The sequence below is a fragment of the Dermacentor variabilis genome, chromosome 3 (genome assembly GCF_050947875.1).
Source record: "Dermacentor variabilis isolate Ectoservices chromosome 3, ASM5094787v1, whole genome shotgun sequence".
NCBI classification, from domain to species: Eukaryota; Metazoa; Arthropoda; class Arachnida; order Ixodida; family Ixodidae; genus Dermacentor; species Dermacentor variabilis.
Window position 1 is genome coordinate 240,826,955 of NC_134570.1, and position 15,260 is coordinate 240,842,214.

The following is a 15,260-nucleotide window of genomic DNA, read 5'->3' on the forward strand; positions in this document are numbered from 1 at the left end:
TCTACCATGGGTCTCGCGTGACTAGACGAGTGAATACCCGCGAAATGAGGCGCTCGTCTGTAGAGCCCATACGTGCTGCGTTCACCGCACTCCTGGCCGTACGGAACGTAGTGTTCACGCATTTGCGGTTGTTTGCTGCTCGGTGCACTGAAGGACTAGACCTTTGCAAAATGAAAACACGGGAGAAACGACTGAAAACTTGTTCAGTCTAACGCTTGCTCTTGTCTGCGAACTACTTTGTGGGTTTCAATTAAGCCCGAGATTGCCGTCTCACGTGCACTTGCTCCCCAGGCTTCTCGGGGGCTGCATCGCCGAGTAACCACGATAGTGGAGGCTATTACGCTAGATAAAAGGCTCGCAGTGTGAACGACGGCGTCTTTATTTACGAAGGGTGTATTACGCGCTCGGCATTGCACGAAAATTTGATCTGTGGGTACGACTTGTCGCTGAGCTGGCCTTGGGAGCGATAGACTACATACTTTCGACACCGCCAATGTAAGCTGCACCGTGGCATTTCTGGACCATAACTCTCTGGGGACCCACGTCTTTAATTCACTAGGGAAGGGCATTGCACCTTGTTCTGCAGAAATGGTTCCTCAGAACTTAGAAGCACACTAATTTTATGTGTGCCTGGGATCCACATGCTAAAACATGTGCCCCGCGACTTTGGATTACATGTAACTGGTATACTATCTCTTTGAAATGTTATGAGTGGCACTTCACTACCACTTGCCAAAAAAAAAGCAGTTGCAACCACACACATTCTTGCATTACTCTCCACATGGAGTCTTCAACTTGTCTAACTTCACAATCTAAAGGGATACTAAAGCAAAACAATAAATCTGTTAAAACTATTAAAGTGTTGTTTGAGAACCCTGCAAGCAGTCATTCCAAATCGTTTTTTATAGAAGTTTCTATAATAATAGAACTATAATAATAAAACAATAGTTTATTATAATAATTTCGCACCGAGACCCCGACACTGCTAAGTTAGTGTGATGTCGGGGATTCCAAAGTATGTTTTCGCATTTGGGCTGTGTTGACTGAGTAAAGGTTCCCGAAACTTGCCATGTTTAATATTTGGCTCCTTTAGAACACAATGTAGTCAGTCTGTACTGCTATATATTTAAGTAGGCCCTAGAAGATGCCATCGAAATCCGTGACGTCATAGCGACCAGGTGCGGGAACTTCAAGGAGGCATCGCCACAAGTCTTTCCTTCTTGCGCTTTTCCTGGATTACCAAGTCTCTTATTGTGGTAGGAGTGGTGTTTTTGGTGTTGTAAAAAGGTAGTTTACTGATCCAGAAGAAATCATTTTTCTCTTTAGGGTTCCTTCAAGGTAGCACTAACCTGCCTAAATGTGCCTGCTTCTTGCTGTAAAATCTCTCATCATCATCATCAGCCTGGTTGCGCCCACTGCAGTGCAAAGGCCTCTCCCATACTTCTCCAAAAACCCCGGTCATGTACTAATTGTGGCTATGTTGTCCCTGCAAACTTCTTAATCTCATCCGGCCACCTAACTTTCTGCCGCCCCCGCTACGCTTCCCTTCCCTTGGAATCCAGTCTGTAACCCTTAATGACCATCGGTTATCTTCCCTCATAACATGACCTGCCCATGCCCATTTCTTTTTCTTGATTTCTACTAAGGTGTCATTAACTCGCGTTTGTTCCCTCACCCAATCTGCTCGTTTATCCCTTAACGTTACACCCATCATTCTTCTTTCCATAGCTCACTGCGTCGTCCTCAATTTAAGTAGAACCCTTTTCGTAAGCCTTCAGGTTTCTGCCCCGTACGTGAGTAGTGGTAAGGCACAGCTGTTATACACTTTTCTCTTGAGGGATAATGGCAACCTGCTGTTCATGATCTGAGAATGCCTGCCAAACGCGCCCCATCCCATTCTTATTCTTCTGAGTATTTCACTCTCATGATCCGGATCCGCGGTGACTACCTGCCCTAAGTAGATCTATTCCCTTACCATTTACAGTGCCTCGCTACCTATCGTAAACTGCTGTTCTCTTCCGAGACTGTTAAACATTACTTTAGTTTTCTGCAGATTAATTTTTAGACCCACCCTTCTGCTTTGCATCTGTAGGTCGGTGAGCATGCATTGCAATTAGTCCCCTGAGTTCCTAATCAAGGCAATATCATCAGCGAATCGCAAGTTACTAAGATATTCTCTATTAACTCTTATCCCCAATTCTTCCCAATCCAGGTCTCTGAATACCTCCTGTAAACACGCTGTGAATAGCATTGGAGAGATTGTATCTCCCTGCCTGACGCCTTTCTTTATTGGGATTTTGTTGCTTTCTTTATGGAGGACTACGGTGGCTGTGGAGCCGCCATAGATATCTTTCAGTATGTTTACATATGGCTCGTCTACACCCTGATTCCGTAATGCCTCCATGACTGCTGAGGTTTCGACAGAATCAAACGCTTTCTCGTAATCAATGAAAGCTATATATATAAGGGTTGGTTATATTCTGCACATTTCTCTATCACCTTATTGATAGTGTGAATATGATCTATTGTTGAGTAGCCTTTACGGAATCCTGCCTGGTCCTTTTCTTGACAGAAGTCTAAGGTGTTCCCGATTTTATTTGCGATTACCTTTGTAAATACTTTGTAGGCAACGGGCAGTAAGCTGATCGGTCTATAATTTTTCAAGTCTTTGGTGTCCCCTTTCTTATGGATTAGGATTGTTAGCGTTCTTCCAAGATTCCGGTACGCTCGAGGTCATGAGGCATTGCATATACAGGGTGGCCAGTTTCTCTAGAACAATCTGCCCACCATCCTTCAACAAATCTGCTGTTACCTGATCCTCCCCAGCTGCCTTCTCCCTTTGCATAGCTCCCAAGGCTTTCTTTACTTCTTCCGGCGTTGCCTGTGGCATTTCGAATTCCTCTAGACTATTCTCTCTTCCATTATTGTCGTGGGTGCCACTGGTGCTGTATAAATCTCTATAGAACTCCTCAGCCACTTGAACTATCTCATCCATATTAGTAATGATGTTGCAGGCTTTGTCTCAACGCATACATCTGATTCTTGCCAATTCCTAGTTTCTTCTTCACTGCTTTTAGGCTTCCTCCGTTCCTGAGAGCATGTTCAATTCTATCCATATTATACTTCCTTATGTCAGCTGTCTTATGCTTGTTGATTAACTTCGAAAGTTCTGCCAGTTCTATTCTAGCTGTAGGGTTGGAGGCTTTCATACATTGGCGTTCCTTGATCAGATCTTTCGTCTCCTGCGATAGCTTACTGGTATCCTGTCTAACGGAGTTACCACCGTCTTCTATTGCACACTCCTTAATGATGCCCACAAGATTGTCGTTCATTGCTTCAACACTAAGGTCCTCTTCCTGAGTTAAAGCCGAATACCTGTTCTGTAACTTGATCTGGAATTCCTCTTTTTTCCCTCTTACCGTTAACTCATTGATCGGCTTCTTATCTACCAGTTTCTTCCATGCCCTCCTCAAGTCTAGGCTAATTCGAGTTCTTACCATCCTATGGTCACTGCAGCGCACCTTGCTGAGCGCGTCCACTTTTTGTATGATGCCAGGGTTAGCGCTGAGTATAAAGTCTATTTAATTTCTAGTCTCGCTATTCGGGCTTTTCCACGTCCACTTTCGACTATCTCGCTTGCGGAAGAAGGTATTCATTATCCGCATATTCTGTTCTGCAAACTCTACTAATAATTCTCCCCTGCTATTCCTAGTGCCCATGTCATATTCCCCCAATGCCTTGTCTCCAGCCAGCTTCTTCCCTACCTTGGCATTGAAGTCGCCCATCAGTATCGTGTATCTTGTTTTCCCTCTACTCATCGCAGATTTCAAGTCTTCATAGAAGCTTTCGACTTCGTGGTCATCATGACTGGATGTAGGGGCGTAGACCTGTACGACCTTCATTTTGTACCTCTTAAGTTTCACAACAAGACCTGCTACCCTCTTGTTAATGCTATAGAAATCCCGTATATTACCAGCTATATTCTTATTAATCAGGTATCAGACTCCTAGTTCTCGTCTCTTTGCTAAGCCCCGGTAGCTCAGGACATGCCCGCTTTTTAGCACTGTATATGCTTCTTTTGGCCTCCTAACTTCACTGAGCCCTATTATACCCCCTTTACTGCCCTCTAATTCCTCCAATAGCACTGCTAGACTCTCCTCACTAGATAACATTCTAGCGTTAAACGTTGCCAGGTTCACATTCCAATGGCGGCCTGTCCGGAGCCAGGGATTCTTAGCACCCTCTGCTGCGTCGCAGGTCTGACCGCTGCCGTGGTCAATTGCTTCGCAGCTGCTGGGGACTGAGGGTCGGGGTTTGATTGTTATGTTCATATAGGAGGTTGTGGCCAAGTACTGCACCAGGGTGGCCGATCCTGCTCTGGTGAGGGAGTGTGTTACCGGTTCTGGTCACCTGGATCAGGCCACACACCAGGCCTGATTATGCAATTTTTATGAACTTGCAGATTTTTAATTTTTTTAATCCGGTGGAAATTGCGCGGCACCGAGATTTGAACCACGGACCTCTTGCACGCGAGGCGGGTGTTCTAACTGTACACCACCGCTGCATCTTTTCAAAATGTCTGCTGTGGTAATAATAAATAATATCTTATTCACTTCAATTCGTACATGTTCCAGCCAACATAAGCATTGCCGCTTGTGTGCGGAGCTGGGCAGCCAGGTTAAGCACATGAAACAGCAAGTAAATCATAGTAGAAAAATAAAAAAAAATAAAATTAACCAAATATGCAGCAGTTGCTTGTGCAACGTAAGAACAAACAACCAACAGAACAAATGATAGCAAATTTTCCACTGTGCACACTTCCGTACATGAAATGAAAGCATTAAGAACATGGCAAACAGTAAATTACCTCAGTCTATATTATCGTTCAACCAAGGTTGAAGGAACTTCTTAAGGTCTTTTAATCCGGTAATGCTCTGGAGAGAACATATTTTATTGAAGTAATAAGGAACTTAGCAGCTGCGGGTTCTTTTACCATAAGTGGTGAAGATGCAGGGTATGACATATTTTTCAAAATGATGGAGAGGCCATACTTTGATGTTGCAAATTTTAAAGAAGCTGTGAAAGAAATGCTTGTATAATATGTCAGATTAATTGCTTGTGTACAGGTAGCATGTCAAAATATTCCATACTGTCTCTGGCTGACTTATCGTGATAGTTGGTTCCATAGGCGAAATTAGTTGCAATTCTCGGCACTATGCGGTGTAGTGTGTTTAATTTGTATAAAGATACGGTTCCATAAATTATTATTCCGTATCGTAATATGGACTCTCCCAATCCGTTATATACCATTTTTCTAACCGATGCATCACAAATAGATCGTAGAGTATATATATAAATACTTACATATAATTGCTGCCTAACATAAATGTAGGAGCACAAAATCCGGGAAAATGTGCACAGCACACAAGTGCTTCTAATATTTGCCCCTCACTTCCCTCTTGAAATGGTCTTGCAGTGCAGTGCTCTCTGGATGGCACTTGACAACGTCTAATGTGACCAACATTTCTCACTGGGGCTAGTGAGGCGTCCTTTAAGTGCAGTAATTGCAAACTTGGCTATTCTAAAATGAGTTTAAAAAATTATTTTGCACTACAAAACTTGCTGTCACTCTACATAAAAAAAGTTAGTACAGATTCATCTAAGAAAAGTATATCAAGACTGAATTTTGCAACAAGTCTAGGAAATTTTTTGTCCATGTTGTAGCAAAATTCGCTCTGGAGGTTGGCAGCATTGTTTTTGATTAAAGCTAGCTGGGCGGCTGTTGTGTACATACGTCAGATAGCGTCGTGCTGCTTAGCACGAGGTTATAGGTTTTAATCCTGACTTGTTCTTCTAGGTGTTCCAAGATGATTGGGGGCCTGTTCATTTATAACCACAAGGGAGAGGTTCTCATCTCCCGTGTCTACAGAGATGACATAGGGTGAGTATTGTACTCTGCTGAACCAGTGTAGTAGTTGAGCAACGTTCTGAGTCACACAGCGAGGGATGAGTATGTCGGTGTGAAATTGGAACTAGTTGCACTTAAATTGGAACATTGAGCAAGTTTGTTGCTCTGGTGCACATGTAATAGGAATAAAATTTTAAATTTTTAGAGTAGTCTCAGTAGCTGCAGCAGCCGCATTTGAGTAGGGGCAAAATGCAAAAATCTTCATTTACGATGCTTTTGAGTGCACGACAAAAAAACCCAGGTAGTCAAAATTACTTTCGGAGCCAACCACCATGGCGTCCCTCATAGTCCACTTTGCCTTTGCAGCTTCTGAATGTTAAACCTCACAGTTAAGGGAATAGTGAGTAATAATCAAATTTCACCCACTGCTAGCCTCTGGCTATGCATCAAGAAGTTCGTATTTTCTGCTATGATCGTCGAAAAGCATATAAAAGATCGGAATTCTTAATTCATGAACTGTTGCCCGTGAATCGTGCTGACTTCCTTTTCTTTCATTTCTTTCTTTATCACTACAGAGATTGACACAACCCTGGTGTAGATTGCTTAGTTGCTACCCCAGTGGCTTCATTTAATTAGCATTTTCAGGCTTGCCTGTGCTTGTACATCTTAAAGATAAAGAACAGTGTTAAACTAGGAGATACTGTCGCTTCTATAATATTTTATATATATTCTTGCAAGAAGTGTTCAGTTATACGGGCCTGACGCCTTCGGTGACGAGAAAATTCGTAGGGCCACAACATTCATATGGGGACACATTACCAGCCAAGCTGTTTAGGCTGTGTACATCGGCTGCGTGACTGGCACTCGAGGCACTTTGCGTGTATTCACGGGCTTCTTTCACACTCAACTTATTTATGTAGCACGTATTGAGCAACAGAAAGCTGTATCGGGAGTTTTTCATGTCACTCTACAATTTTCTCAATGATACTTTTAATCTAATTGTAGTATTTGAGTTGATGGGCTAATTATATATTTAGGTAGAATTAAGTAATCTGAGTATCTCCAAGCGATAACAAACATTACCTTGGTTCTGTCCAGCTACGTGGCATTCGCATATTTTTAAACTCTGGCTAAAGTTGGCTGGGGCACCCTGTATAGTGTTTCTCTTACAACGCTGAGTTTATGTGGTTCTCTTTGGACCCAAGATATTAAAACTTATTTTTGGTAGTTGGCAGAGTGCTTGAAGCTCGGTATTACACGGGTCAGCCTGGTATTGCACTGTCTTCAGGTTAGGTCCATGCATTCCTTTTCATGCTCTGTGATACAGACGTAAGGCAGCCAGGGTACCGCCCCCCTCCTGGGAATGCATGCCCAGTATTGCGCTATCTCTGGGATCGCCGCACACATTCCTGTCGCCCATACGGGCCAGGCTACGGCCCCTGGGAATGGATGTGGGGGGTGCACGCAGGGGCCGGAGGTAAACAGCTTCGCTCTCGTAGACCCACTGACCAGCCCTGTTCGTGCAGGCGCAATGCGGTGGATGCGTTCCGGGTGAATGTGATCCACGCCCGGCAGCAGGTGCGCAGCCCCGTGACGAACATAGCGCGCACCTCCTTCTTCCACATGAAGCGGGCTAACATCTGGCTGGCTGCAGTGACGCGGCAGAACGTCAATGCGGCCATGGTGTTCGAGTTCCTGCTCAAGATGTGCGAGGTGATGCAGTCTTACTTCGGAAAGATCAGCGAAGAGAACGTCAAGAACAACTTTGTGCTCATCTACGAGCTGCTCGACGAGCTGCTAGACTTTGGATACCCACAGAACACAGACACTGGCATCCTCAAGACTTTCATCACCCAACAGGGGGTCAAGTCGCAGACCAAGGAAGAGCAGAGTCAGATCACTTCACAGGTGGGCTGTCAACACACTTCTGAACCCCCCATTGTAATCAGAATAGCTTTTATTGTGACAATAGCATAGGTTTACAGAATACAATAGAACCTCATTGATACCATCCCATTTCATACAATTTCCTGGTAGTATTGTTCACGGTCGAGAACACAGAATAATTACAATAGTTACTCTTCTTTCTTGCAGGTTAATACATTACCGGAAAACAATCTTTCGACACCAACGTTCAGCATATTTGCGAAACAGATCATCCAATACGTTTCCCAGCCGGTAGATCCCATACATAGAAAGATGTGAAGCATACATGGACATCAGTAGGCACTTAGAAAGGCAGCTTCCCCACAGCACTCGCTCACCCAGGTCATGGGAAAATGTTGCCACACACAGTTTCCTGTTCCGGTACCATCAAATCTTGTGGGTCATCGTACGTCGCCATTCACATCTATCGCTGCCAACCCCATTGCAGTCGGCATTTATTTAACAGCATGTGTGGCACAGGAAGCTTACTGCACACTTTTAATATGCGACAACTTGCCGCCATTCCCTGCTGCAGGCAGCGCAAAGTGAATCGTGTTTCGCTCTGCTGGCATTGGATTCTGATTAAGAGAAGGAAATGGAAATGGGCTGGAGTACATTTGACAGGGATTGTAAAGTAACGGCAGATTACCGTTGTGTTTGAAAAAAAAAAAAACAATTTGCATTCTAGCTGTACCAACATATGGGGCAGGAACTTCAAAGTTAACAAAGAAGCTTGAAAAGTTAAGGACCGCGCAATGAGCGATGGAACGAAAAACGTTTGGCTTACATTCAGAGACAGGAAGACAGTAGCATGGATTAGAAAGCAAAAGGGGGTAGCCAATATTCGATAGTTGATACTAAGAGGACAAAATAGAGCTGGGTAGGCCATGTAATGTGTCGGGCAGATAGATAACTGGTGGTCTGCTAGTTACATAATAGGTGCCAAGGGAAGGGAAGTGCATTAGAGGATGGCAAAGAATTAGCTGTAGTAGAATTAGGAAATTTGCAGGCACAAGTTGAAATTGGCAAGCGCAAGACAAGGGTAATTGGAGATCGCCGAGAGAGGCCTTGTCCTGCAGTGTATGTAAATATAGGCCAGTGATGACTGGCATGGGCTCATTTCTGTTCACAGGTTGTTTGGCAAATGTTCCAGATTCCCAATCCCAGAATCTGTGCATTCAACTGGTGAAATATTGTGGTATTGCCGGTAAATGTGATGCAGGATTTTACTTGCATCAAGTAAATTTCTTCTTCTCCTAGGACTGATTATGTCTTCATCACAATTGCCTTTAATCTTGTGTGTGATGAGTAATAACAGTTCTTTATTGATTGGCTCCAATTCGAACCTCTCGGCATTTTGCTCATTATCTTTCACTTCATGCTTCTGTTATGTCTCCCAATGGAAACCTCAAGCCTTTTAGTCATTTCTGTATAGTCTAAACAGTTAATGGCAGGTCTCCATAGAAAATATTAGTCCTAAACAGCTATATTGCAGTCTTATTATCGCAGGTTTATATTTTCTTAGATGGTGGTCATGTTCCAGTTCATTATTCTCCTCTCCAAAGGAAGCTGCAGGGAAGTAACTTTTTGTAGTAGCTTTTCTAGTTCTTGCGCTCAATAAAAAGTGTGTTGCTACAATAAACATCTGTTTTCAATCCGTTCTATACTTCATCATTCTTGCAGTAATTTTTATGTTCCTATGAAAATTGACTTAAAACTCTGAGGACATCTAAGCAGTTCTATTGGATTGTGAATGCGAAAGCAATAATGTCCTGTGGAACACCACTGACCGGTCCTTCGAGTTGTGAACTCCTCACGGGCAAGCAATTTTGATTTGGCCTTACCGAGGTGAGAGTTTGCTTGGACAAGGAACGCGGATGGCACAGGTTTCTGAGAGCGAGGGTGACCTGGTGTTATGTTGATGCCCTCTCTCATGCAATGCCGTAGCAGCAGGTGTTCCCTTTGGCCTGCTCTGCTCTGTCGAGGTTCGAGTCAGAAAGCGCGAGCAAGCGTCACAAGCGTGCTTGTGATGTGACGTTGCAGCCAATGAGCTTTGCTTCTACAGATGTCGCCAGCTTTTTTGCTCAATGGGCCATTTTACACTTTTTAATTAAAGTTTTTTGTACTGGTGTATAAACAGGCTTTGAACAGAATGCGGCATCCTTGCAGTCATGTTCTTGAAATGTGGCCTCAGTGGCTGTTGGCACGTTTTGGTGCCCGGACGGCCTAGCATTGTTCAAATGCAGGGGGCATGCGTGTGCTGCAGTGACCCCTGTTCTGACCATTCTGCAGGTAACGGGCCAGATCGGCTGGAGGCGCGAAGGCATCAAATATCGCCGCAACGAGCTGTTTCTGGATGTCCTGGAGTACGTAAACCTTCTTATGTCTCCCCAAGGCCAGGTGCTAAGCGCACACGTGGCAGGGAAGGTCGTAATGAAGTCTTACCTCTCGGGCATGCCCGAGTGCAAATTTGGCATCAATGACAAGATCACCATGGAGAGCAAGGGCAAGGTGTCCACACTCGACGACCCAACCCGCAGGTACGACAAGAGGGATCGCGTGCACGGTAAACTGTGGGCATTCTCTCTCTGGCACATGAAAGTGCACCTGCACATCTTGTGCTTCGAACGAGGTGTTCACCGACTGACTGAGTAGCACTTCATAGCACCGCTCAACAGTACACCAAGTGACTTATAGTAAATTGGCAAGGAGTGACTGACAGGCTGGTCGGGTGGCAGTCACAGAAAGAACAGTTCTACCTGAGATGTTCAGGCAGCACATAGCACTACACCAACTGTACACATATATTCTTTTGCTTCCTTTTTTTTACAGAGAAAACACAATAGTACCAAAGTACTATTGTGTTTACCACACATAGTACTACCACACATCTTTTGTACTTTGGTACCATAGTACCAAAGTACAAAAGTACCAATAGTGTGCGTGTGTGCTGCTTGTATCATCCCATCTGTTGGGGGCACTGTACTGTTAAGAAGTTCATCATAAAAAATTTTGGTGAACTCCATATTAGGCAAACCAGCTCAACACTTTTTTGTATGTGGTCCAATGGGCACCTGTGGGGAATCCTAGAATTCTGCTTCATGCACTTTGCTTTCAGTTGCACATGTACACAGACGTGGCAAATCCGACCACATCATTGTCTATTTTCTTCTGCTTGATAATCCCAAGTCAGCAGGAAGCAGTTGCAGGAAGCAAGAAGCAAGTCAGCAAGAAGCAAGAAGCAAGTCAGCAGGAAGCAAGGATGCTCATTGTTGCCATCCTCTGGGCTAGCCAGTAATATTGCTGTTTTTCATATTCCTCAATGCACAACAGAAGTATCTGAATACGATTGTGGAATCAAGGTACTATATCGGTCTAACTTCAGTGCAAATACAGTCACCAACCGTTTATTCGGACTTCAGAGATGGCGGAAATGTCCGAATGATCAAGTCTCCGAAAAAGCAGATTAAGAAAAAAGATATCCTTTATTTCCACACACTTTTTCAGGCTCGGCAGTACGCTTGAAGTTGTGAATGTGCCATTGCACGCTGTTCCGCTTACGCGCAGTCAGATAAGCCCGAACCTCGGAGAGGGTCCTACTGTCACTATAGGCAGCTGAAAGCACAGTCGCTGCTTGTACACGCTCCACATGCGACAGCAGCGTAGCACATGGTGTCATCTTTGGACTTGGGGTCGTCTGGCACTGCAGCAGAAACCTGACGAATGATCTCACCGCCGAGTTTTGCACATGTCAGTACAGCAGTGTCAGCACCTGTGAATCTCAAATGAGACGGTGTCCGCAATCGCAATGCAAGCACTGCATAGGTCTCGGCAGAACATTTTCGGCATCAGTAAGAAGCACACCGGAAGGCGGCAAATCCTAGGCCTCCTGTCACCCGCTTGCTTGCATTCCCCTGTGCAATCTGTACTGTCGGCGCCATTAGACACTTCACGCGATGTTTCCATATGCTGCATTGGATCACCGCAACCTCGACACAGCACACAAAACAAACTTCACCACGCCATCATACAGACACCAGTCGCACAAATGAAAAACGTGCCCTACTCGCAGCGTCGTGCACGAAGAAACAAATTGGCTGCTGGATTGTCTTGACATGGCTTACTAAGCTGAGACCGGAATTGCTGTAGCCACGAACCAGGCAGAAACAATGATGAGCTAGGATTTGCAGTAGCGCCACTTCGTGGGGCAGCACGGAGCCTCCGTTCAAAACAAAAATGGCGAACCATATACCAGTCACAGTTGGTGCGTGGTGCTCTCGATAGAGTTGGCTTAAGGAATGTCCAAAAAATCCGACGAGAGGTTGCAAGGTGTCCGAACTTTCGGCAGTTGTTATACATTATGGTCTATGGGGAGAATAGCGGTACCGCGATGCAGACCAAATAATCAAGCAGGTCCGAATTTTTCGAGTCTGAAAAGTCAGTCGGTGACCGTATATGTGCCGAGATGTGGACGTTTACGTGTGTGTGTGCTTAAATAGCACTGTCTTTGATTGTAAAGCATAAAATATAGTAGATATTTACCTAAATGCAATAACCGTATTTACTAAAATGTACCACGAGGGTCCATTTATCGAAATGAAAAAATTAAACCACGAATGTAACCAGAGTTGAATGGAAAAAGAAATGTTACCTTTATTCAAGGAATCGATTCGGAGAAGAGCTCCCTTATCATTGTTGTCCAAGGAGGAGGCAAAGCTTTTCTTGGGCAGTATTCTCGAGTGATTACTTTCAGAGGTAGTTTCATTTCGTGAAATTTCGCGTAAATCGGCACCAAAGGCGTCCCTGACAAGTGTTGCTGCTAGTAGACTTGCGGGAGTAGTAATATTTTACTTCGAGGTGAATAGTCCTTGGGGTCGAATACTTTCAAAGCGAGTTCAAGTAGTTGTCAGATGTCCGAAGAACAAAACTGAACAGTTTAAGGTTGTTATATGGAAAAATTCTTTATTTCTGAGGTTACAACATACAAAGGCATCAGAGAATCCTGTGATACCATATCTTAACCAGTAAAAAAATTTTCTATATATAGACTAATTGTAGAAGGTGCTCCATTTCACAGATAACCTACAACACATGCATAAAACATCACAGAAAATCATTTGGTAACATATTTCAAGTAAGAAAATAATGGCATAAGGATGAGAAGCTCCACGTTTAGTGAAGACACTCCGTTCTACTAGTTACAAGGATACAACACAGAAAAATAAAATCTGATAAAATGACAGCTCTGCATGCAAGTAAAGGGTGTTCCTTTCTACAGTTAATAAAATGAAAGTCAAAAATTATCATGCAGAAAAACTAGTTGCTCCACATGCTGGGGAAGTAGGTGCTCCCTTCAGCTGGTAACAATGGCACCCGCTGTCGAAAATAACCTTTCACTTGTTTGGGTTGCTGGCACTGATAGGTACATGCGGGCTACCCTTACAAGGGACGTGTGAAGATGGCTGCCTTTGCTCTTCCACCATTCGAGCGGGTCCTCACAGCGAGGAAGGAGGGTAGCTCTCGGGTAGCTCTCAATGTCATCTTTGATGGAAGGACCAGACTTCATACCACCAAGTGTTGGTTCATAGCACCGTCTGGTGCAAAGCTTGCAAAGACCCCCCACACAGAAGCACACACAGAAGCATCTGGGGAGCTAGCTAAACCTGTACCACTCTCACTTGATGTTTCACAGCATACAACTGGCAGTGTTTCCTCTGCTGCTATGGTGAGAACAGCGCAGGCCCACTTCTCTGCCCTTTCCGTATAGCAAGCATCCTTAAATCTTGGGTCCAGCAATATCGCTATGGCTGTATCCTCTGATGTCTTGACACCAGGAAACCTTGCCTTGATGCTGCGTGCCAGACTCGAAGCACTTGCTGTCGGCTCATCGCATTGAGCTGCGTGTCGAGCAGGTACAACGCCAGTGCACTCCAGCAATGGAATAACTTGGGACAACGTAGGATATTTGTCCCCAGATAGCTCTGTTGTGGCTTGAGCCAGTGGATAGAGTACCTTCACAGCGGCAGTCATCAGCTTCCATTCAGCTGCAGTGGGGTTATCAACCCCAACACACTCCGAAAGCTCCACGGTGATCGGTTTGCGAAGCTTCAGCAGCCTAGTCATCATCTGATGCGCGCTATTCCAACATGTTGGAACACCTTGCACCACTACCAGGGCATTGAGCTGCGTTTCCCTTTGTACTTCCATAAGGCGTGCCCAAGCCTTTGAGCTTCTCTTATAGCGGCCGATAGCCCTGGCCTTCATGCACAGTTGGGGAAAATCCAGGTACAGTTTCGTCCAGTGCTGTGTAGAGTGCGTGAGCGGCCGGCTTTGCTCTGCAGGGCGACACCTGGTGGCAGTTGCTAGGTCCGAGATAGTGTGCCCAGGAGCATGCGTGGCCTAACAAACATGCAGGACCTGCAGAACTGCTTTTGACAAGTGACGATGTTGAAAATTGCTTTTGTTTACTTTAATCTGCCTCGGTCTTAGGGCGCTTGCGGCACGGCGAATGTCAGAAGGAAGTGTGTGGACTGATAACGTGCACCGGTCCTTTCGCAACAAATGAACTGCGCTCCCGGACTGTTTGAGATAACAAAGGCACTTACGAACACGACTGCTGGTTAAATGCAACATGTGCAAGTGTGCACGTTTATTAGGCCGCGTATGCTCCTAGGCACGCTATCTCGGGTCCAGCTACCTGCACCAGGGGTCGTCCCGCAGAGCAAAGCCGGCCGTTCACGCGCTCTACACAGCAGTGGACGGCACTGTACATCCCGCTTCACATCACTCACGCAGAAGTGCGGCGTGTACCTGAAACATATTATGCCCATCCAAGGCGACTGAGTAATTGCAGCAGTGAAATTTCTCCCATTATGTGTAACAACGTACACTGGCCCAGTACCTGGATTGGTAAATGCCCACGCCTCCATCCCGCTTTTCAGGAAGAGCACCAAGTTTCCGACTGTGTGAGCGTCTGCCATTTCTGTACATGCAAGTGCATGCACATGCAGTTGAAATGAGCTGTCGATGGCGTGGCATGCTACCGACAAGTAGCTTTCATTAGCATGCGATGTCCAACCGTCCCTCGTTATTGAAAGTGCCGCTACTCCACTGTCAATCACCGCCTAAAGGGTGCTTATCAAGTTTTATTTCTTCGAAGCGTAGAGCTCCGGAATTATTGCTTTGGAAAACGTTGTTTGAGGCGGCACAACATACTTGGGAATAGCAGTGTTCATAATGGCCACAAAGCCCGGCTCCTCAACAACACTGTAAGAATGCATCCTGTGCACTATAAATCCGGCAATAGCCCTTGTTATTTCCTGTGCTTCTGGGGCCTATTTTTCAGCTTCGGCTTGAAACGGTTGGCTATTAAAGGCTGTTGCATGTCAGGCTTAGCGACACCAGTAGACTTCACGCTTTTTCGCAC

General features: G+C 45.1%; 1 protein-coding gene across 2 annotated transcripts in view; it reads left to right on the plus strand.

Moving 5' to 3' along the window:
* The window catches only part of AP-2mu (adaptor protein complex 2, mu subunit), an 80,093-nt gene that overhangs the window by 582 nt on the left and 64,251 nt on the right, over positions 1 to 15,260 (plus strand). For both annotated transcript variants that reach the window (XM_075687026.1, XM_075687027.1), the window contains exons 2-4: positions 5,858 to 5,941; positions 7,435 to 7,816; positions 10,127 to 10,374. In XM_075687026.1, the coding sequence (XP_075543141.1) occupies positions 5,868 to 5,941; positions 7,435 to 7,816; positions 10,127 to 10,374 (704 nt within the window). In that variant the 5' untranslated portion in view covers positions 5,858 to 5,867. The remainder of the gene's footprint in view (positions 1 to 5,857; positions 5,942 to 7,434; positions 7,817 to 10,126; positions 10,375 to 15,260) is intronic.